The sequence below is a fragment of the Solanum lycopersicum genome, chromosome 6, assembly GCF_036512215.1.
Source record: "Solanum lycopersicum chromosome 6, SLM_r2.1".
Lineage (NCBI taxonomy): Eukaryota > Viridiplantae > Streptophyta > Magnoliopsida > Solanales > Solanaceae > Solanum > Solanum lycopersicum.
Window position 1 is genome coordinate 43,785,257 of NC_090805.1, and position 24,552 is coordinate 43,809,808.

General features: G+C 29.9%; 2 protein-coding genes and 2 long non-coding RNA genes across 5 annotated transcripts; 2 read left to right on the forward strand and 2 right to left on the reverse strand.

The window, feature by feature from the left end:
- The first annotated feature begins 1,266 nt into the window (after positions 1-1,266).
- On the forward strand, positions 1,267-3,633 carry LOC104648065 (uncharacterized). The gene is made up of 2 exons (XR_011221792.1): positions 1,267-1,576; positions 1,847-3,633. It is a non-coding gene; the product is annotated as an uncharacterized lncRNA (long non-coding RNA).
- A 128-nt stretch (positions 3,634-3,761) lies between these two features.
- On the reverse strand, positions 3,762-7,149 carry LOC101264019 (vesicle-associated membrane protein 711). 2 transcript variants are annotated; one of them, XM_004241735.5, is made up of 5 exons: positions 6,870-7,149; positions 6,427-6,669; positions 5,320-5,510; positions 4,772-4,935; positions 3,762-4,157 (listed from the first exon to the last, which is right to left on the reverse strand). In XM_004241735.5, exons 2-5 carry the CDS (start codon positions 6,641-6,643, stop codon positions 4,067-4,069), a joined length of 663 nt encoding a protein of 220 aa, XP_004241783.1. In that variant the 5' UTR covers positions 6,644-6,669; positions 6,870-7,149; the 3' UTR covers positions 3,762-4,066. The 2 variants fall into 2 exon arrangements, with proteins under 2 accessions (XP_004241783.1, XP_010322723.1); XM_010324421.4 differs by having other exon boundaries at positions 6,781-6,970.
- A 4,988-nt stretch (positions 7,150-12,137) lies between these two features.
- LOC104648064 (uncharacterized) lies at positions 12,138-17,938 on the reverse strand. The gene is made up of 3 exons (XR_011221788.1): positions 17,790-17,938; positions 17,614-17,714; positions 12,138-12,640 (listed from the first exon to the last, which is right to left on the reverse strand). It is a non-coding gene; the product is annotated as an uncharacterized lncRNA (long non-coding RNA).
- Positions 17,939-22,133: 4,195 nt separating this feature from the next.
- On the forward strand, positions 22,134-22,514 carry LOC101263716 (14 kDa proline-rich protein DC2.15). Its single transcript, XM_004241734.5, has one exon. The coding sequence runs from the start codon at positions 22,134-22,136 to the stop codon at positions 22,512-22,514; it is 381 nt and encodes a 126-aa protein (XP_004241782.1).
- Positions 22,515-24,552: the final 2,038 nt, after the last annotated feature.

Here is a 24,552-nt window from a genome sequence, read left to right on the forward strand (position 1 = left end):
AATCTTAAATCTTTCAAGTGATCTATTCAAATTATATATTATTAAAATGTAAAATAAGTTGCACATATAACTTAAATAAAAATTTATATTCCTCTTATAAATAATTTGTGATAATAAAGAATTATGTGAATGATAGACTATTATTATTACCTATGAATGAAACTAAAATAAAATCTTAAATCGTTCTTTGATCTATTCAAATTATATATCTTTAAAATCTATAATAAGTTTATATTCCTCTTATAAATAATTTGTGATAAGAAAGAAATATGTGAATGATAGCAAAATATAATTATTTATGGCTGTAAAATATAAATTAATTAACTTTTATTATGTTAACAACTTTTAAGGGTATTTCAGACATTTTGATTTAAAAAACCGTTTATCAGCACTTATTTGCCAAACACATCAACAACTTTTTTTTTAACTTCAGCATTTTTATCCAAACACATAACTGCTTATTTTAAAAATAAGTTTCAGCACTTTCAAAAATACTTTTATTAAGCCCATCCAAACGGGCCCTTACTCTTTAGGTTAAGACTCAAAAGTCATTTTTGAGTTTTCACATGGAGTATTAATAGTCTCTCATGTTTGCAATATTGATGCACTTTTTGGTTTTCCTTAAAAAAAAATTTTAACATTGATTTTATTCATAATTTATGAAATGTTTAATGATCATTTTATATATTTAGTAGAAATAATAACTCCATGTGAGAGATTGTAAAAAGAAAAACACCTTATTTTGTTTAATACAAATCGTACTGCAGGTAAAGTCGAAAGGTTAATCACGACGATTTCACGTATAATGGTACAATTTTTTTTCTTGCAATGTCATATATTAAAATGTTCTTAATTTAGCTGCAATAATATTTATATTGAAAAAAACAAAGTGTTCTTTTTTGACATTCTCTTACATAAATTATGAACTAAATTAATGTTAAAAAATAAACAAAAATTTAGAAGAGGATAAAAAATACACTAACATTATAAATATAAAGAATAGACTATTAATGCTTCATGTAAAAACGTCTAAATAAATATTTAAATGTTAACTCAAAGATGAAAGACTATTTTGGGTCTTGATTATGATTAATGCCCTTGTAGTACTACTAGAACTAGTATCTTATTAGCTTTGAAATTTTATTAATTTGAATTAGTGTAAAAAAAGTTCAAATGAGAAGAAAAATATTTTTTGTATTAAAAAATAAATTTTTGTTTGATTAGTAATCTTTGGCTTTAATAATGAAATGTATTGATTGGAGAAATTGAAATGATTCGAGGTGAGTAACGCAGTATAGACAATATTCGAAGGATGTAGTTTGCAAATATTTTAATTTTCCCAAATTCTAAGCCCTTACCGATTTTGGTTCGCTCGCCGTCGTACAAAACCAGCCTTTCCACCTCCGTCGTCCGCCGTTCTCCGCCACCACCCTCACCGCTCGTTCGACGGCGCGTGACAGTTATTATTAGCCTGCTTCGGAAATTGATAACTTCTGTTCAACAGCTGAGCTAAAATTTTGATTTTGATTGAAATGTTTAGTCCTGGATAAGAAAATTTTAATTTTGTCCGGTAGAGGTATAATCTTTCCTTCTTTCTTTTTTCCTGCTAATTGTATGTAGTACTCTATTTCCTTGAAATTTTTAGCTAAATTTTGATTATATTTTTTTTGTTGCGTTTAAACACTTCGTTATCAATTGCTGAAATTTCAACTGTTCATAAAAATGGAGGTTTTCTGAAGTTAGGGTGACTTTACCTTTCCAGTTGATGATGATTCATTTTTGTTTTTATTCGATTGATCTGTGTAGAATATCACCTGATCTCATACTACTTTTGTTATTATTAAAGGGCATAATTATATAGGATATGGTTTTTACTACTTCATCAATGACCAAACTCGATCATTGTTGAGTTATGGAAAGAAAGGTATAGAGCAAAACTTAGCTGCAGTAACGCAGGTTTCAAGAAGAAAAGTGGAGCAAATCACCCTAGGCCAGAAACAAGAACTGGTTGTCCTGCAATGCCTACTAATTAAGCTTGAGGACTCAAAAAGATGGAGAATTGTTGAAGCTGTGCTTCAGCATAATCATACAGTAAGCGCAGAGATCAGACGGTTCTATAAGTCTCACAAAAAGATGATTCTTGCTTCTAAAAAACAGCAGGAATTGACACCTGTTACAGAAGTACATACAATTAAGTTATACCACACATCTATTGATGCTGCTTATAATGGATCCAAGAAGTCGAGGAAACAGATAGTGGGCTTCCTGTTGATACCTCAAAGCATTTAGAGCTCAAAGAGGGAGATGCACATGCCCTGTATAATTATTTTTGTCGTATGAAGTTGACAAATCCAAACTTCTTTTACCTGATGGATCTTGATGATGAAGGATGCCTGAGAAATGTGTTCTGGGCTGATGCTAGGTCAAGGGCTGCTTTCAACTCCTTTTCTGATGCAGTTGCAATGGATACAACAAGCTTGAGAAACAAATATGGAATTCCTCTAATTTCTTTTGTCGGATTAAACAATCATGGGCAACCTGTTTTGCTGGGATGTGGTTTTCTTGGACATGATTCAGCAGAGTACTTTATTTGGATGTTTAAATCATGGCAAACATGTATGCTTGGGAGACATCCACAAGTTATTCTAACGGATCAGTCAAAATCATTGCAAATTGCAGTTTCTAAGGTTTTCCCTCGAGCTTGTCATTGTTATTGTTTGTCATATGAGTCTATCAAGATGCAACTGTATAAAGCAGTTTATAATTCTTTGAAGATCACCGAATTTGAAACTTCTTGGGGTCAGATGATAAGTCAGCATGGACTCAAGGACAGTAAATGGCTTCAATCATTGTATGAAGATCGTGAAAAATGGGTACCAGTCTACTTAAAAAGATATTTCCTTCATGGGAATCATGCCAATAAAGGAAAACGAGAGTTTGGATAGATTTTTTGATGGTTATGTACATAAACACACTTCATTCAAAGAATTTGTTGATAAGTATGATCTAGCCCTGCAAAGGAAATACCTGAAAGAAGCAATGGCTGATATGGAGTCAAGAAGTTCAAGCTTTGAACTGAAAACAAAATGCAGATTTGAGCAGCAACTCTCGCGGATATTCACAAAGGAAATATTCAAGCAGTATCAAAAAGAAGTTAGAGGAAATGCATTCTTGCTTTTTATCACAAGACAAGTAAACATTGCTGGGCCAATAATGACGTTTATTGTCAAAGAAAGAGTAGAATCCGAAGGAGATCAGGCAGTTTGAGGTTCTCTATGAGACTACACAAGTAGAAGTACGTTGTATTTGCAGTTTGTTTAACTTTAAAGGAATACTTATGCAGACATGCATTGAATGTACTGAATTATAATGGTGTAGAAGATATTCCATCACAACACATCCTACCGCGTTGAATAATCCTGTGGAATTATACAATCATCTACATAAACATGTCATGCAAGTTGTTGAAGAAGGGGCTCAATACATGGCGGTCCTTCAAGAATTACAAGCTTTATTGAACAGGTTTCCTTATAGATGGCAATTTGGTTTCACTGTAATGTTTGACATGGAACAATTCAATGCAGAATTATAGTGCATCTTTGTACAGAATATATATCACATATCTTGATATAAGGATGGAATTATGGTAGTTTGAAATTGCATTAGCATTTCCTCTATAACAGATAGTTGAAAAACAGAAATAAGCAACAAAACCAAATTTCAACATAAATAAGCAACAAAACCAAATTTCAACATAAGAGTGCAAATAAAAAGATAGTCAAAATATATTTCAAAACAGATATCAAACCAAGAAATCAATCATGAGTTATTTGACCCCCTTCATTTTCCTCACATGGGTCAAAATTATATATAAATACAATCTACATTATCAAACCAAGAGTTTTGGCTTGCTTATAAGCTTAAGGATATCACACGATTAATACATATCAAGGATGAAATCCATGCCAAAACACACATCCAAGCTTTACCCCAAGATTGATTTAGATGAAAAAAATTGCAAAATAATGTTTTAAGGACAAAAGATGTGATGCTGATCCAGTAATCCTCACTTCAAACAAGTTGGAAGTGTAAGTCCATGACAAGCGAAAGCCAAAATAACATATATTATCACTAGGAGGAGGAATATCAGAGCCACCCTGCAAAAATCAAACATCATTATAAAGAACGATGACAAAATTGAATAATGAAATAGGGAAGTAAAAACTTGAAGCTGGCCACTCCTTAAATGTAAACAACCATCACGAACAAAATTAACAATATCCTGAGAGAATAAGTACAGTATAAAACTATGAAATCTTCTGTAAACGTAGGGATCTGTTGTTAGAATTGCTTCAAAAAATTCATACTGTTTAGGAGCAGGCAGATAAAAGATCGTGAAACACATATTATATGGAGAAGGAATAACTAAATCAAGAAATCCATGAGGAAGCTTTATACTGATCAATCGTTTCATGGACCTCCCAAAGATGTAATTGGATTCTTCACGTTTTAAAATTTTATCCTGGAAGATACACTGTCCGTTTTATCAAACCATTTAAGGCAGGATAGAGCCCAGCTAGTTTCAGTAATGCCATATAAAAGGAATCTTCACATGTAACAGTCTAACTGTTAGAATCAGAATTTAATCTTACCCAATAAAAGAAATCTAATAATTATAATTCATCCAACTATTGAAAGAACAACCCCCTTCCCCACCAAGGAAAAATGAAACAAAGAAATAGCTTTTGTCCAAGTAATGGAAGCAACATACGTGAGTTTGACATTTCTCCACCATACAGTGCTTCTGAACCGGCGAGCCTGCTTTCTGAAGCGGAAAGTATTCTCTTGCATATTAGCTGTTTTATCGACCAGCAATTCCAAGCGATCACCTCTCTCTAGAACTTTATCGATATTCTCAACCATGACAGTGCGCACCTGTTACATGGCACATATATCCAAAAGTTCCTTAGCTAATGTCAAAATATAATGGCTGGTAAATATGATTTGCTGCAATTTCTAGTTTATAAGATTTGACAACTGAAACTGTTAATATTGTTTTTATCACCGCTACTCATCAATACAATAAAAGCTTTATTACAGGAACATATAAATGACTATTGATGGTCTCTCTAGGGAATCATGTTGCATCAAACACCACGAATTATTAAGCCTAATCACTCAATACAATATGCTTGTTGATAAGATAATCATGACGCATTGAAATGTGCAAGCCTCATCAGATTGAGAAAATGTGGAATTTGCATGAGCCAACATCTAGAACATAAGCTCCCTAAGGCATAAACAACATTGGTGACTGACCTGACTCATTTCACCCTTTAGCCTGTTTATTCTGTCTGCATTTGGATCACTGGAGTAGTATTCCATTTGCTGGCTAAGGACCCTCGAAAATTCATCATTCATACCATAAGCTTGCGCAGACAGAACTGCTCGGCCATACGTTCTCACGAATTTTTGGTGAATTTCTTCAAGAAATGCGAAAGGGATTCTCCCTGCAAAGGAATTCAGTATAGTAAAATATCCACAATATATGTCAATCTTCCAAGGCAACACATCAAAAATGAAAATGAAATCTGTTGGTGTTACTAAAGAGTTAAACCACTATCTAAATTCGAACTAAATTAAAAGGAGAAGTCCACATACAACTACACATTTTCTTCATTTTTGGGGAACAACTAACCAAAGTATATACAAAATCAAGGAAAAGATGCCAAGGTAAAACATATTAAAGAAGGATAGAGAATAGATGTCCCTAAGACAGAATAAAAATATAAATATAAATCAAGAAGAGCAGAATAAACAATGCTGCAGGATATTATTCAGTGATATTGTGAAATGAACCTGTAACTAAAGACCATAAGTCTGCTTAAAAGACAACACTTCACAATATTCTGTTCCTCTGATTTATAAAATGACTTATAGCCCATGGATTAATCACTGAGAGGGGTCCTTGTGGGTTTAATATATCCATTCACCAACTCACTGAAGTATAGTCATCTTCACAATAACCTACCCTAACCCCACTCGTGAGATTACCCTGGTTATGTTGTTTTGTTTAGATATAACTAGATTCAAGCCGAGTATCAATCAGAAACAGTCTCTCTACCATCAGGATAAGGTTGCATACACACCATTCTCCCCGGACCCATGTTGTTGCTGTTGTTTAGATATATCTATATTTGAGTCGACACTATCGAAAACAATCTTTCTACCTTAATAAGGTTGCATACACACCAGTCACCACCCTCCCAGCCCCATTTGTCAGATTACACCGGCTATGTTGTTGATGTTGTTTCAATATATCTAGATTAAATACACATAACAAGAAAGCTGAATCGACATAAACATGAATGTAAACACATTCTAACAACATAACAGCATTATACAAAAGGGTAAAAAATTGCTTACTTCCAGCACTATCATCCGCCATACAGAGAACAGTAAGTCCATCCGTGCGTTTAACATGGAAAATATACCGATCCTGTGAGTACGACGCATTGGAATCATTATTCCCCGGAATTTTCTCCAAAATCTGCCTCGCGATCGTACTCGCGTTCGTTGACGTTCCGCTCTGCTCCGCCAATACCACCGATCCCCTCGCTACCAGCGCATACAATATCGTCATCTCTCTTCCTCTGCACCTTTCTTCCTCTGCATATACATATAAAATTAAAAATATGTATGATTATGCAAGATCCGCCTCTACATTCGTATAAACATTTTTGTATCAAAATTTATAAAAAAAAAAATATGTATATATACCTTCTAATTTCAAATTCTAGATCCGCCTCAATAATATAAATTTAGAGCTAAGTTTGAAGAAAATCGGATCGTTACAGTAGAGCGTTTACCTTTTCTTTTTTTGAGGAAGAAGACGATGAAGAGATGGGCGTTAGATTGATTGACCCACGCTTTACCCTTTCCGAGCTGTCAACTAACTTTAATGCCACCAATCATGGTTTGTTATTTGAATTTAAATTTGGCAAGCATGTGTTTGGATGATATTTGATATGATTTTTATTTCGTTCCGTATTGATTTGACATAGCTTAAAATGATAATTATACTATATTATTGTTCGAATATGATAAATGGAAAAATCACCCCACATGTAATTTGTAGGGTTTGTGTTTGTAAGCTTGTAATGTAAAATTTTAGTGAAATAGACAAGAGTTTCGTCCGTGGAATCATGAAATATTATTATTTTATATAAATATTATTTAATCGATAAATTTATATTTATCCATTTAAAAAATATTTGAAATCCAGTAAATGTTAATTCTGATTACACATCAAATTCATTATAACTTACTAATCTATGTATCATATTTATTGAGTTCGAATCGAAATTTTTTTTTATATATAATGTACAATGAATATATCAAAATCATTGTATCTTGCTAACTTATGTATCATATTTATTGAATTCATATAAGTAAAAGTACAATGTATGTGTATGATCTATTATAATATATTATTTTGTTAAATGATTTGTTGTAATATAAATTCAATAATTCAATGATTCTTAGTAAAAGTAATTTACATAATGTGCATTAATTCTTAATCAAATATTATTAATTATATTTTTACTACAAAAATTTTAATGTATGATGGTGAAGCAATACATTATATAAGCAATATAATTTTTTTTTTTGAAAATCATATCAAAAAATGACTTCTCATTTAAAAGATGTCACAAAATCAACATATCAAAAACATAAAGCATTATATGCGTACAAAGAGATCATTCCACATGCTCTCAAAAGAATTTGCAGTCATGGATTACTGAAAAAATTTCATTTAAAAGCTAGTCAGGGTATGATACCAAACACACTCAAATAATCAACTGAATTTTATGGTGCACTTCAAAAAGACATCGTCAGAACTTTTGACTGCGATAAGAAAAGTTAGAAATGAGCTTCAACTAGATTTAAATTTTAAGAAAAAACAATACACAATAGAATCATTTATTATTAAATTGTGTTAGATTTTTTTTTTTTTTTAGTTGAACGACCCTTGAGGTGGGTCAAAAAAGCATACTGGGATTCGATCCGGATTGGCTGGGAGAACTTGAACCCCCTCAACCATTCGGCCAAGCTTTAAGGAATTACTAATTTATAATATTAATGAGACCATATATTTATATAGATTTTCTAAAAATACATTATCTTATCAGAATAGTTGATTTTTTCATTGGCTCAAGTCGTGATTGGAGAAAATATTATTTGTCACGACCTGAACATGCATCCTGGACGTAGCCGACACTCGAGAATCATTGTTGGTGCTGAGCCTACATCCTGACTGACTACAAGTGGAAGACTAACTCAAGCATACATAAGTATCAAATTGACAGAAACTTATAAAACACTTTACTAAATCTTAAAATTTGAACTAAATATACTGAATACGAAACATAAGTAGTAAATAAAACATTTGAAACTGAAAGACTTTACAACACTGTTTATCTATGAAGCCGCTATTATACAAAGATCAGTCTCATAAGACTAGAGTCCTCCAAAAGCAAGGACATCATTCGAAAGTAGAGAAAGATGAAGTGATCTTGACAGACTCTTGTTAAGGATCCTAATAACTTGTATCTGCATCATTAAAAGATGAAGGTCGAATGACATCAATATATTGAATGTACGAATATGTAATATAGTTGAATAACAAATAACGGAAATAACGGATCAAAATAGAGATAACAATGTACTCTTGCTGAATGTAAAGAAATAAAGGAGTTAAAATCATTTAAAGTTTTACAAAATACTTTCTCATCTCCGAACTCAACTTAATACGTTATATATAAAAACACACTCCATGTGGTTCATTATGTCATTTTGAAACTTTTTTTAACAATCATTTAAATATTAACATGCGTGTAACACACTTACTAATGATATGTCGAAGTAGCGAATTAAATTAAAACATGTGACATATATACAAAAAATAATTGTTAAAAATATAAATTGTGAACAAAAATCCATGTTTAAAGTTATTTAGTTAATTACTTTTAATAAAACCTACATTTCAATAAAGAAGAAAATAAAAAAAAATATGCATCACTTCTTTTTTTTCTCTCGTTTTCACATCTTCTACTCCTTTAACAACCATGACTTTCTTATTAAAACATGTTGAAATGTGCTGACTCAATAAAACGTAAGGATGATAATGAAGCGGTGAGGGTTGAGCTTAACCCATATATATTCTAATCGCCTCGCCTATGACCCACATATCAAGTTTTTTTCATTTTCAATTCGCTCCAACACACTCCCCACCGCACCATATAAATTTTTAAAGATTTTATTTTTCTAGTTAAGTTTGATTCTAAAAATAAATTCACTTTTCATTAAGTTGTATTAATTTAATAGGATATTGACTCAAAAAATTATTTTTAGAGGTCATTGGGTAACATGTAAGAAATTATATATTCTTTATTGAACCATTTTCATTTACTATCTGGAATATTTTAGAATCTTTATAGAAAATATCTTAATAAATAAAGCTCTATCACTTTTATAACATGTAAAAAGTAAAATTAAGTTTGAACCAAACATAAATGCCTCACTTGTTTGCACTTAATGTAGGTCTAAATCTTAATCATTCTGGTTCAACCCGTTAAGTGTGTTTGTTTTTTTAGGTATGAATTTGATGATTCAGATTCAGCCTATTAAGTCCATTTGTTTCTTTTTCAAAAAACCTCTTAATGAACCTGAAAATGTCTGAACCGATCAGATTGCATGAGAGTCTTAATACCATTCAAATTTATTTAATAAGTTATAAATTAATAATATATCGCCTCTCTCGATCTTTGGCTGACTTTTGCTCTAACAACTACAAATTTTCTCCCTTTTTGTTTTTGCTTTGATTTTTTAAGTTTCAATTTTTGCACATAAAATTGTAAATGTGATAAAGATCAGAGAATTTTAGCATCTGAGTTTCTTATTTCTTTGTTAGGGTTCCTAAAGTTTCAATTTTTACACTTAAAGTGTTAATATGATGAACATCAGCGAATTTTATCGGATTTCATTTTTTGGTTTAATTTGCTAGGCTTTTTTTTTTTTACAGTTTCACAAATGGTATCCCTCAACCAATGGATCGATTTCGAATTCCATTGAGAGCAATGAACTTTACTTAGAGGAGTTTGGCTATGAAGCCATTAGTTCCATTAGCAGCTGTAGACGTTGAAAATTTGTGGGACTCTACAAGATGTGTTTAATTTGAATTGTGATTCTACAAATTGTGTTCAACTCAAATTAGGATTTTTGGAGGCTACTCAACTTTAAACGATAGTTTATGCCTATATAAAGGGTACTAAATACTCTTAAAAGGCATCTCGAAAATTTCATAAAGAGCTCAAGATCTTGAATAATCCGCAAATTGATGGATTATTCATATATAGAGGTCAAATCTAAATCATCCTAGTTCGAGAAATACGTCACTAACGGCCATCGAATCATGAATAAATATTAGGAGAGTAAAATCAAGGGATCAACAATAAAGTGATGTTTCTACTTATTTTATTGTGATCGCAATTTATTTTCTGTCACTTTAAGTGGGACCAAATATGTCAGTCATCTCTTCCATCATAAAGCAAATCTGGAAATCTGAACTTGCAAAGGTGTAAGAATGAGTACTTCAAGTATCGTCTTTGAGTTTTATCAAGTCTATACTCCTACTAGTCTTGAAGCATGGGGCATTTGTAGACATTGAAAATTTGTGAGACTCTACAAGATGTGTTTATTTTAAGTTGAGACTCTACAAATTGTGTTCAACTCAAATTAGGATTTTTGGAGGCTACTCAACTTTAAACGCTAGTTTATGCCTATATAAAGGGTACTAAATTCTCTTAAAAGACACCACAAAAATTTCATAAGGAGATCGAGATCTTGAATACTTTGCAAATTGATGAATTTTTCATATCGATATGTCAAACTTAAATCATCTTAGTTCGAAAAATATTCCACTAATGGCCCTCGAATCATGAATAAATATCGAATCATGGATAAATATCTTAAGAGAGTAGAATCAAGAGATTAACAAAATTGTACCCGCAATCTTAATAAATAAAATTATATTTTTTCATATATTTTATTTGTGATTGCACTTTATTTTATATCACATTAAAATTAGTTGCAAACAGCAACAACTACTGTTGATCCTAGTGAGTTATATAGATTTTTAGTAATTTGTGTGATTTACTGCCAATTTTTGTTTTGAAAAATGATTTATTTATTTATTTTGTTACATTTTTGTGGGGTTTAGAGGCTGGTAAGAGAAAGCAGAGGCAGATGATTATGGGAAATTTGCAAAAAGAGCTAACAAATGATTTTTCTTTGAAGATTATGGATAAAACCTTTTGAGGAATTTATGCAAGGCGTTGATGACGTGATACATTAATTTTTCGATTAGTATTTATTATACCTAATGAATTTTTTGACATTATATTTTGTCTTTAAATAGTTATTTGTGATTTTTTTTATGTTATGTTTGTTGATTATGATATTTTTTTTTAATCAAAAGTAATACTAAATGATTTCTTATAACATTTTATTAATATAAGTTTTATTTCATATACACATTTAGATATTGAAAACAAATTGTAATTATTCAGTGTTTAAATTTGGATATCACATCTTGATATTCATATGTGTATTCAGATTCTAGACATTTAACTCTTAATGCATATCTTAATATTCAGATGTGTATTCAGATTCAGATGTCTTAATCTTAATGAAAACAAATGAGGCTGAAATCATATATATCCGCAATCTGCTCCATTCCGCATTAGTACATAAAACACCACTTCAATCTGCCCCACATCCCACTCACGTCGCCCCGCATTCGTCGCACCCCATTGTCATCCCTAGTAAAACGTGTTGAAATGTGTTGACTTAGTAAAACATGTAGAAATCTGCCTACTTAGTAAAACATGTTGAAATGACATCGTCATGTCTTATTTGATTTGTTTAAAATAAATAAATTTTAGTTGAGATGTTTAAATGAAATTTGATGTCAATTTTATGTAGTCATCGATATATATATATATATATATATATATATATATATATATATAAAGTATTTAAACAATACATGAAATTTTATTCTCATAAACAAATAATTCAGATCAACCATATCAATATATTATTAATGAAAATCACATCAGATACATGCTTGTAGCATTATTGAAATAAAATTTTTAAAACATAACACCTTATTAATATAGATTTAGACTTACTAGAGTCTTCCCTAATATATCCATGAGTGATAACTTAGGGTGAATCATTTGTAATTTTAACTTTTCAAATTTCACACTCCAAAAGATTCGTATCTCATTGTGGACGAAGGTTCAATTTCCAATTGATTCAAACGATGGTGTAAATAGGAATCAGTTTCATTTAACCAAGTTTCAAATATGAACACTTCATCTCTATTGAGCTGCCCAGTCAACTCCCACCAATCTTTTTGCCTTGTTTCTTTCATTTGTTCATAAGAATTTCTTTTAGCAATCGCAATGTCTTCTATGACATCAAGTTCTTCAAGCTTAGTTTTGAGTTGATTCACTTCATTTCTAGCAGCATTCATTTCTAGATTTGTATTTTCACCTAACTGCATATCAGGATTCTGAAAACGAGAAATAATTGCATCAACTGTAGGGTGAAAAAATGAATGAGGCTTACCACTAGGGAAAATCATCATTATTCCAATGTCAACATTGCATTATCTAGCGAGTTCGCTAGATTTTTTGTACAAACCCTCACGACGCTTTGTAAATGCAGCAAACATCGCATTCTTATTTTTAATTTTTTTTCATTGGTATCTTTTAACGTCCTTTAATCTTTTTTCTCTCCATGTCTAAATGAAATGTTTTTCAACAAACGATACTTGTGAAAAGATGACATCTCACTTATTTATATACATCAATTTTCTTATTAAATGATATAATTAATTCTTTAGTCAAACAACACAAGTAAAAATAATATTTTCATCATAGAGAAAATTAGAAAATTAACTCAATATTATACTGTAAATATATTTGTATATTCACCCCATTATTAAAATATAATTTTTTAATCAAATATTTTAATACAAAATAATTTTTTTAAAAAAATTATTAAGTTAAAGTTAGAAAATATGAATATGATTTTAAAAAGACAAAATAATTTTTTTAACAAATTATATGATAAATAAAACAATATAATAACAAAAATAAATCAGAAAGTTTTCTATAATAGGAAATATCTTAATATTTTTGCATAAATTAATCAAATTACAATTAAAAATAATTGATTATAATTAGAAATAACATAAAGTGCCAATTAAAGTAATTTCAAATTTAAAGTAAACTTAAATTTATTTATATGCATTAACATTAAATAGACATTGACTTGAATAAAATTCAAAGATTCAACTTTAACGGAAAACAAATTTATGATGCAATAATATAAAAGGAAATTATATAATGAAATATTATTTTGAAATTAACAAATATGAATACATTTAGCTATAAAATAAATTACATACCATTTTTTTAAAAATTTTTTTTATAAGAAGCAAAATCAAAAATCTAATCTAAAGCTTAACCATAATTGGAAAATATATTAATGTTCTATCATAAATTTCAGTGCTAAATTTTTTTAAATAAGATCAAATATAAAAGGAAATTATATAATGAAATGTCATGTTGAAGTTAACAAATATGATACAATTAGCTGTAAAATAAATTACATACCATAAATTTTTAGTTTTTATTTATAAGAAACAAAATCAGACTTCTAATTTACTTTAGCAAAAACAAGTCTAGAGCTTAACCATAATAGGAAAATATATTAATGTTCTAACAGAAATTGCAGTTCTATAAAATTTTAAATTTTAAATAAAATAAAATCATAATATATAGTGATTAACTTAAGTAGGATTCACAAATCTATTCTTAATGGGAAATAAATTAATGATGCAATAATATAAAAGGAAATTATTTAATGAAATATATATGCACAATATATAGTCATTAACATAAGTAGGATTCAAAAATCTATTCTCAGTGGGAAATAAATTAATGATGCAATGATATAAAAGGAAATTATTTAATGAAATATCTTGTTGAAGTTAATAAAACGAATACAATCAGCTGTAAAATAAACTACATACCAAAACTCTTTAGTTTTTTTCTTTTTTAGAAGGAAAATCAAAATCCTAATTTACTTTAGCAAAAACAAATTCAAAGCTTAACTATTATATTAAAATATATTAATATTCTAGCCTAAATTGCAATTCTACAAAATTTTAAATTTTTAAATAAAATCAAATCATGCATAATAAATAAAAGAAAATATATTAATGATATACAACAATAAATAAATATTTTTTTTACATATCATTATCAATCGAATAGAAACCATGTTCAATGTGCTGTCAAAAAAAATCTGAATATATATAATTAGAAGGGAATAAATAAAAATAAATTTTCTAATTTAAATTTTATAAATTTAGTAGTTATAAGAGTATTTAACCTATTCATCTTTTTAAAGTGGTGAATTATTACCTGCGATTGTTATAGTGTTACATATTTTTATATATATATAATTTTTATTAGATAAGATTTTTTGTACATATATATAATACTCAACATTCATCAACAATGTTTTTTAAGAAAAATTACTAACTTTTTTTTCTAAAAAAAAATTGTGATGTATTGTACTTTATAGTGAACTCACAGCACACATTACCCTACGTGTCTTCACTTGATTGATTCTTCACATTTAAACTTCTCAAAATAAAGTGAAGTAATTTTGGGAATGTTGCTTGGGAAAAAAATAATTTATTTTCATTTAATTTTTCCAGATAAAATATATCAAAATGTTATTTAATTTTATGTTCTTAAAGTATGTAACATGAAAAATTAAAATTAAAGAATTATAAAAAAAGACATTTTAAAATAAACTAAAAAGGTAAGACAAATCGATTGAAACATATATCTACTACTTAATAAATGACTATTAGCAATTTATTAGATTAACGTCGTTTGAATTATTAATTTTTCAAAGTAGAGAGAATCTATGAATTTTCATATTTTTTATTTACAAAACAATCTTTTTTAGCATCCTAAATTGGATAAGACCTATAAAAATGACAAAACGTTCTTGAGCATTTCCTGAAGTATCAATTCAAATCGTATAACAAAATGTCAAATATATATATATATATATATATATATTCAGTTTCAATTTATATAATATCGTTTACTTTAATATTATATTTTTTTAAAAAAATATTTTTAAAATTTGTGATCGAAAATAAATCGTAGATAATTTTTTTAACTATTTATCATTGTGTTAATGTAAAAGTTAAATGATTTTTTAATCAAATATAAATATGACATTGAAATATATCATATATGTTGAGAATAAGGGAGAATTACTTCTCTTTATGAACAGAAATTTTGCATTTCAGTCAATGAGGTATTTACATTCCGATCACTCGTATTTCAAGAATTGTCTATAAAAATTATTTGTGAATATCACTCAACTACCGTATCTCTATTTTTTCAAAAAATACTAAACACATTAAAGAATTTCTTCCTCTTAGTTGGCATTTAATGAAACAAAAATAATTTAGTATGAAATTGACGGAAATTAACAAGAATAAAAATATAAAGGATGGAGAAACTACAATTTCGTTTTTAAAATTATTTTAAGAGAAATAAAATGAAAGTGCGTAGAGAATCAATCTGAACCAATGTGAACCATAGGACAAATTATTCGTAGTAATTACTCCATTTATTCCTATAAATTACCTATATACATATTTTTTCCCATAATTTTCATTATATTTTTCCTTTTCAGTTCTAAAAATTTTCAAATCTCTTATTTTACCCCCAAATCTCCAAAAGCTGGATATACATCATTCTTTCACAACCTTATTATATCAGATACGTTATTATCAACTACAAAATGATACATTATGTAAGTTATACATATTTTTTAAGGCAAACAATATAAAAATATAATACTTATCAATTTAAAGGAAATATATAATAGTAATGTATCATGCACTAATTTTTAAATGTGATACGTAAATTCGAATTTATACTAATTGTATCAGTTAGTTACATAGCAACTACCACACAGTAATGTATCGATCTCAAATCTTACATCTTATGGGCAATAATTACTTATTTAATGATCTAGTATAAATATAATATTTATCAAATTATATGAGACATATAAATAGTAATATATAATGCACTAATTTTTTAGATATGACACATAAATTCGAATTTATACTAATGTACCAACTGCATTGCAACTAATACACAATAATGTATCGATGTTAAATCTAACATCTTATGGTCAACAATCATTTATTTAATGTATCTAGTATAAATAATACAATAAATTTAAACAATGTACATAAGTAGTAAAATGCTAAGTAGCAAAGATATTCATGATGATTTTTCTCAAATTTTTCGACAAAATGATCTTCAATAAAATTAGGAAAAGAATTTTGAATCACAAGATTTTTCAATGATTTTGAATTAAAATTGAAAAGATCTTCGCTGAATTGGAGAAGAAAGAATCTTGAATCATAATTGAAAGGATCTTCAATGAACTTGAAGATTCAAAAGGATATCATTTGTCCAACAACAATTTAATCACTTTTGTATCCTTCATAACTCATCTCGCTTACAAATTTTGACAAAAAATTTGTATCAAATCTGAAAGGTTTCCTTATTGAGTAATTTGAAATTTTGAATTTCTTCATTCTATTAGGAATTGCCTTTGTATGATTGACCGTAAGAAGAAAATACACTCCTTGTCCCGAGGTATTTTTTTTACAACAAGGGAACCTCACAGACGCTATCCTTTGTGGGTGCACAGGGTAAAATGCTGCTCCTATACAATAGCTCGCAAACTACATAGGAGAGGTAACCCGCACTAGGCAAGCCCCCTCCCCCCCTCCCTCGGTCCTCTGACCTCGAGGTACACCCCGCGCCCCGACCCTCCCTCCCCCCCACCCCTCTGACCTCGAGGCAAACCCCATGCGCCGAGGCCTCAACTCCCCGACTTCGAGGCACACCCCTCCCGCTCGACCTCGAGGCACACCCTCCCCCTCTACCTCGACGCACACCCCGTGCCTCGAAGCCCCGTCTCCTCCCTCCCCCCAAACCTCGACACACACCCCGTGCCCCGAGGGCCCCTCTTCTCCCCTCCGACCTCGATGCACACCCCGTGCTCCGAGGCCCCCTCTCCTCCCCCCGCCCCCCCTCGACCTCGAGGCACACCTCGTGCCCCGAGGCCGCCTTTCCCCCCGACCTCGAGGCACACCCCCTGCCCGAGGTCCCATCTCCTTCCTCTCTGACCTCAAGGGCACACCTCGTGCCCCGAGGCTCTCTCTCCTCCTCACCCCCCCCCCCCCCAACCTCGAGGCACACCCCATGCCCCGAGGCCCCCCCCCCCCTCCTCCCCCTGACCCTCGAGGCACATATAAATTCCCTATCCCTGTGAGTTGATTTGGAGGTTACATATAAATTATTCAAATAATCAATCAATCAACTAAGCCCCCCAACCCTAACCCTAAGTCAGAGGAAAAAGTACCTGAACACGAGCAGCAACATCCATAGGGGAATCAAGAAGCATACCAACGTCTCTCCTCAATTGCCTCGATCACAATCACCTCCGTCGCAATTCGCCATTGTCTGCCGCATACAAAAAGAAGTTGGTTTCTTTTATCCAATAAGAAGTAAAACTTAAAGGGGAATTGAAAAATTCACCATTTTAGAGAAATTGATGGTTCTTCAGAGCCATGAGAACTGAGAAGAGCGTGTTTGAGTGAGAATGAATATTAGAGAAGAAGAGAACATAATTTTGGTTCCTTTGATGAACACAAAAATATTATGTTCATTACAATAATTTGAAAATGGATGACGTGGCGGGTCTTTAATTCAGTGGCATATCACACTGGGCTTTGGGCCTTCACCGTCCTTTTCTTAATGAATTTGGATTTGGCCCAAATTAGGACATAGCGACATCGGTTTCAATTTGGTCAATTTTAATCAAGAACATAACCAAATTTTCTAAATCCGCCTATGATTTAAATAAGATTAATTTACAAACTTTTTAATCTTAACGAAATAAAATAATTAATTCAAAAATATAATCTACTAACTAACTTGTACTAATTTAACAAAATATTTGACTGAAACAAAAAAAAAATTGAGACCATTCTTTAATATTCATAAAATGTATTAATTATATACATAATTGATATTTGAGTGGCGTATGCAAGACTTTCTGCGAGCGGTTTTTCAAAAAGTAAAAAAAAAAAATATGTAACTTTTTCTCGATAATTTTTTCAAAAAAATATAATCTCATTAGAAAAAATAGTGTAATATATATCAAAAGAAGAAAAACGTATCAATAAACAAGTATGGTTGATGGAGAAGACAATGAACTTGAAATGTCCCTTGTAAAATTTATTTTCTCTACTTTTATTTGAAAAGTCATTTAGCACATTTTTATGGAACTTGTTTTTGCGGAGAAATATTTTTTCAAGACATTTTGTCTCACTAACCATAGAAAAATTGAAAATATTTTTCTTTCTTAATACAAGATAAACCCGCAACTAAACAATTACATTTCCCTCCGAGTTTGAGTAGTCATTTTGCAATTTTACATAACATGTTCAATTCGTAAAACTAAACTTTTTTAGGAGAAAAATAAGATTAAATTATTTATACTTAAGGATCATTAAGTCCTATTTTAAAATTGTGTTATATAGAGTTTGATAGATCGAGTTGTCATTTCAAAAGAAAAAACAAGTAAAAGAAGAGTGAAATGGCAGCAACGCGTAGGCCAGACACAACGCACATGTAAAATCGTATTGCTTCAATAATTGATGTGACCAAATAAACATACATGATATATAGGACAAGAAAACATTATTAAAGATAAATTGTTTCCATATGATATTATAGACAGTGCCTCTAATTATCTTTTAAGAGGTAACTTAATAGTTCCAAAAGGAAAATATAAATTATAATATATATTGTCTATAAAGAGAAGTTGATCTCTTTTATAATATTTAGGGTGGGTGGATTTGTCACAAAAATTATAGTAACGCCAAGGACTAATTGGTCATGGAATTACAATCGAAATTCTTGAAATTATATTTGTTAGTATCATTTTTATATCCATTATTATCCTATTGCTCTATTATACTGATCAATGGATGATGTATAGTAATAGATTCATTCATTACTACAGAGGAGTGTTTGAATTGGTTTTTTTTAAAAGTAGTTTATAAGTTAAAAGTTATAAATTAGTCATATTTAACTTTTTATTTTTTTATTTTTTTTAAATCTAAAAATAAGTGCTTAAAAATATTTTTTTTTCTCTTTTAAACACCTTTTAAAAGTTATTAAACATCGATAATAATGAATTCATGATCTCTTCATCAAATTAATAATATTTTATGTGTATAATCTAAGTAGAATAGATCTAATATCTTATTCGATCGTCTTAATGCTCCATAAAGTTTGAATGTTGAATTAATTAACTAACAGAAATATAAATGGATTTCACTTAATGCTTCTTCCTTCCTTCCTTCTATTTAGGGGTGTACATGCTGGGACGGATCCATATGGAGTCCGTTGGGTGCTCAAGCATCGATTAACTTTGTTACAAAATATATATATCAACGTAGAAATTAAATGGATTTGTATAAAATTAACATAGAGCACAATGAATAAATGACTTAATTCATTTAATGACTCTTGAGTGGGTGCTTAAGACTCTTTTAGTGTTGTTGAACCAATATTCGAATCTTATTGTTAACATGTATTTTTTTTATAATTTCACTTTGCTCATTCAGAGCGCCCACAATGTTAAAACCTAGATTTGTCATTGTGTACATGTTCGGGTTGATTCGAATTTTTCAAATATCAAATCAAACCATTTGTGTCGGATTTTTAAATTTATAAAATCAAATCAAATCAATAAATTCGGGTTTTTCAACCTCGTTTTTTTTCAATTTTTTTGGTTTTGGGGGTTGTTTCAAATTTTTCGATAAAATATTCATACAAACAAATAATTTACTTGTAGTGGACTATAATCTTTATTGGATCATTCAGAATTCTAAATTTAAAACTTGAAATAATATAATGAAAGGTAAAAACTATGAAAAAGTATAAGAAATACTTAAAAATTAGATCAAAGTAAATATTTTTCTATATAAAATAAATTTTAAAATTTTATATATAATGTCGGGTAGGTTTAATCTCGGGTTAGATTTTTTTAGTTAAAATCAAATCAACCCAAATATAGTCGAACATGTTTTTTAAACACCAAACCAAATACTAACCCAATTTTTTTTCCGATTTAACTCGATTTTCTATTCAATTTTATATGCCCCCTTCTTCTATCTTCCAATCGTTTCACATGTAAAATATATATATACAAGATATATATCTTATATTCACCTATTTAATATACACATTTGATGCAAATTAGTTACAGGAATCAACGATTAATCCCTACAATTCTTTACCTATCGTAAAAAAAAATATAAAAATGAGGTAGGTCCATGACAGATAATGTGCCTACTGGCGTACATGGTCCTGTCCACTATACACGTTACATGGTGACCAGGGAAATTAACCATATGAGGTCAAATAAACTTAATTTCTTCACAAACTTACAAAATATTCCAGCATCATCCTGTTTGTTTTTTCACTCTCTTCCACTCGATCGAACTTTTAACTTCAACCTCACAATTTACCCCCTATGCAAAATAATGCATTTTGACTTATACACATTTATAGTATGAAGAGTTTCTATATTATTAATGTTCATGAGCCCACATGAATGGTGGGACGAGAAATTTATCAGTATATATGAAATTAGATCTTAGGCATAACTCACACCCCAAAAGGTAGCTCAAAGGAAGGAGGATTGTCCAAGTCTTGAGTCCACCCATGGGCAATTTTGATTTTGGGGGCCTCATCATCGGGTGAGATGAGCCCTGCTCTGATACCATGTTAAATTAGGTCTTAGGCCTAAAACTCACACCCCAAAAGTTAACTCAAAGGGAGGAGGATTGTCCAAGCCTTATAAGAAGTTCACCAATCTCATTAACCACCGATGTGAGACTTTTGTCAATCTTTAACAGTATTGTACATGATCTTAGATAATTATCGCTTCATAATTTTAATTTTTAAAGTTGAATAATGTTTCAAGTCTATTATTTTTTGGTCATATTGTGTCCATCTCATATTAATTATCTTGGGTGTGCAATAGGCAGTGACGGATCTAGGATTTTCGTTTCGAAGGTTCGAAAAATAAAAGTATAAACATGAAAATAAGCCAAAAAAATTAAAATAAATAAAATGCCAACCCAAGGATTCGAACACGTAACTTTAAGCTTAGCGCTGACGGGCTATCTCATTCATTTATGATTTAGAGTATTCAAAATATATATATATATATATATATCCACACAAATCCAGAAAATGCACCTTAGATATATAGTGTATCTTTTTATCGAGGGTGTTCGGGTGAACACCCTGAACGGCACGTGGGTCCGCCCCTGGCAATAGGTGTTGAGTTTCACATATATATTGGTGAGATGGAGATCGAATTTGGTCTTTCATATGCTCTTGATTCAATTTATATAAACTAGTTATTAATCAATTGATTTAGATTCAAAATTTATTTTTTCATTAATTAATATATATTTTTATTATAGCAGGTAACATGTTTTATGTTCTAATTTTTAATAAATAAGTAATTGCTACATATATTTGCTCGAATTCTCTAAAGATAGGATTAAGATGCCACGTCCCTATCTAATCCTCCAAAAATGACACATGCCAACTTCATCAAAAATTATATAAAATATTTTTAAAAAAAAGATATTCTAACACGAGCATGACAATATTTTAAAAAAAATTCAAATACCATAAGTCACTTGTCTATTATTATTTGATAGCGTAAAAATTCTTTTACGACTTCATCAGAAGTTGGTAAACTCTATAAATAGTAACTCCCTTAAGGGCATATCATTCACAAACTCTAAGAAACCAAGCTACACCACCACTTAAAGTTCTCTAGAATAAATCATGGCTGCCCTCTCCTCCACCATTTTCATATTTTCCCTTCTAATTTTGGCCACATTCACTAGTGGTTGTGGTCCATGTGAGCCAAAGCCTCACCCAACACCAAAGGCACCCCCAGTGAACCCTTATTGTCCAAGGGACACATTGAAGCTTGGTGTTTGTGCTGACCTACTTGGCCTTGTAAATGTTGCAATTGGTAGCCAAGTGACAACCCCTTGTTGCTCATTGCTTGAAGGTTTGGCTGATTTGGAAGTTGCAGCTTGTCTTTGCACTGCCATTAAGGCTAATGTACTTGGGATTGTCAAATTAGATATTCCTGTTGCTCTTAGTGCTTTGGTTAGTGCTTGTGCTAAGAAAGTTCCCACAGGTTTCAAGTGTGGTTAATTAGAGTATTAATTAGCCAAGGGTGGGGTGGGGGAGTAAAGCATATCAAATTTCAAGATTTGGTAGCTAGTTAATTAAGTTTATTGTTTTAATTAATCATTGAGTTGTAAAATGATGTTTGTGTTGTTATTTGATCTTGATTTGTGTATGTTTGATTTGTTATCTAGCTAGGTTCCTTTTTTTGTTTTGGTTGGTTGTAAAATAAATTTGTCATTTGTGCTCAATAAAGTGTGAAACATTCTTCACCTTGTGAAAACTTGCATCTATATGAAAAGTTTCAAGTTCAATGTATTGATTTTTCAAATAAGAAAGTGTCCATACAATTAGGTTATTGAAAATGCAATTTCAAGCAAAACTTAATAATGAATAGATATTGTAGGTAATTTTGAAAAATGGTGAAAAGCTTCCATCAGAGATATACTGTAAAGGCATAAAATTTAAATTTTTATAAGATAATTGCGATATGTTAGTTAACTTTTATCCTAACATTCACCCCAAAAGAAGTTTATATTCAACAAAAAGTTAAGTTTTATTCATTTATAGTGCAAAATTTTGCAGGTTCAACGTAATTTAATTGTTACAAAAAAAAAAGTAATTAACCGATTCGAGTAATTTCTTAGTTGTATTTCCTTCTATTATTCAAAGCAATATTTTGTATATATTACTTCAAATTAATCTTTTGATCGTGAATACTTATTGTGTAAAACTTTTATTATATATTTTCTTTTCAAAAAAATCCTTGCAAAGAAACTTTTCTTTTAAAAAATATTGATAAAATATTTCTTTTAGAAAATACATTATAATATATTAATATTTTAACCAAAAAACCAAACTTCTTGAATATATATATATTTTTTAAAAAAGTATGGTAAATCTTCTTTCAGGTTGATCTTCTTATATAATTATTATTCATTTTCATCTAGAAACGCAAGATTAAAGATTATATCTTTTTTCTCCCTATTTTATTCTATTTTAGCATACCAATTACCATATGACGTTATAGATCACTGCATGTAGATCTGAATTGATAGTTGTTGAATGCTGAATTATTGGTTACTGTTAAGAGAAATGAAAGTTGTAACTTGTAAATGTAATGAGAGTTGGGAATAGGGATAGGCATTGTTGATCAATGATCACAGTTAAAAAAAAAATTAGTATCTTATAATTTGATTTGGTCTTTATTTTATTTTTTATTCACACTAAAAAAATTATTTTAAAAAACACTAAAATGAATAAAATCAAACTGAACTAATTTGATCCAATGCATATTTTTTAAAATAAAAAATCAAATTAAAATTTAGTAAATTCGAATCGAAGAACCAAATAGTACCCTAAATAAGTGTACTTTCAAATTAGGAGAAGAGGAAAATGAGAGGGGAATATTTGTCAAGAATGGCCTTTTTGTTATGGTTACTAGGTTTAAGATTGTTGCTATAATTATTATATATTTATTTCAAGCAATTTGGGGTTAAGCAGATAAATGAAGGTAATTTTAAGAAGAAATTATTTGAGAATGATGAAAGTTGGGGTTTCTACTTCAATTAATAATAATAATGGGATCCCATTAATAATACCTTGGGTAATTTTGACATTTCCAAAGTATTACTTTACAGAAAAAACTTACAAACAAATTAGCATATTGTTATCAAAATTTGTACTTCATCATTTGTTCTCATTCTCAAGGAAAGATTTCTACATGAGGAAAGCCAAGCTAACACACAAATACTTGTTGTTTCGCCATAAATATAAAAATAATTTTTTATGTCATTGTACAGGTGATAAAAAGAATTTTTCTAAAAATAATTATATATGTTTCGATCAATTCAAAATTTCCTCTTGAATCATCCTAAATTTTGACTTTACTAATCTATTTGCTCCGACACATACCAACATGATAAATAATGTGATCAAAGTAATTTTTTATCACATGAATCTTTATTAAAATGAACGAAATATTTAAATGACACAAAATATTTAAACATTTTCTAACAACCCGTGATGTACATAATAATAAGTTCTGAGGTAAACAATTCCTATC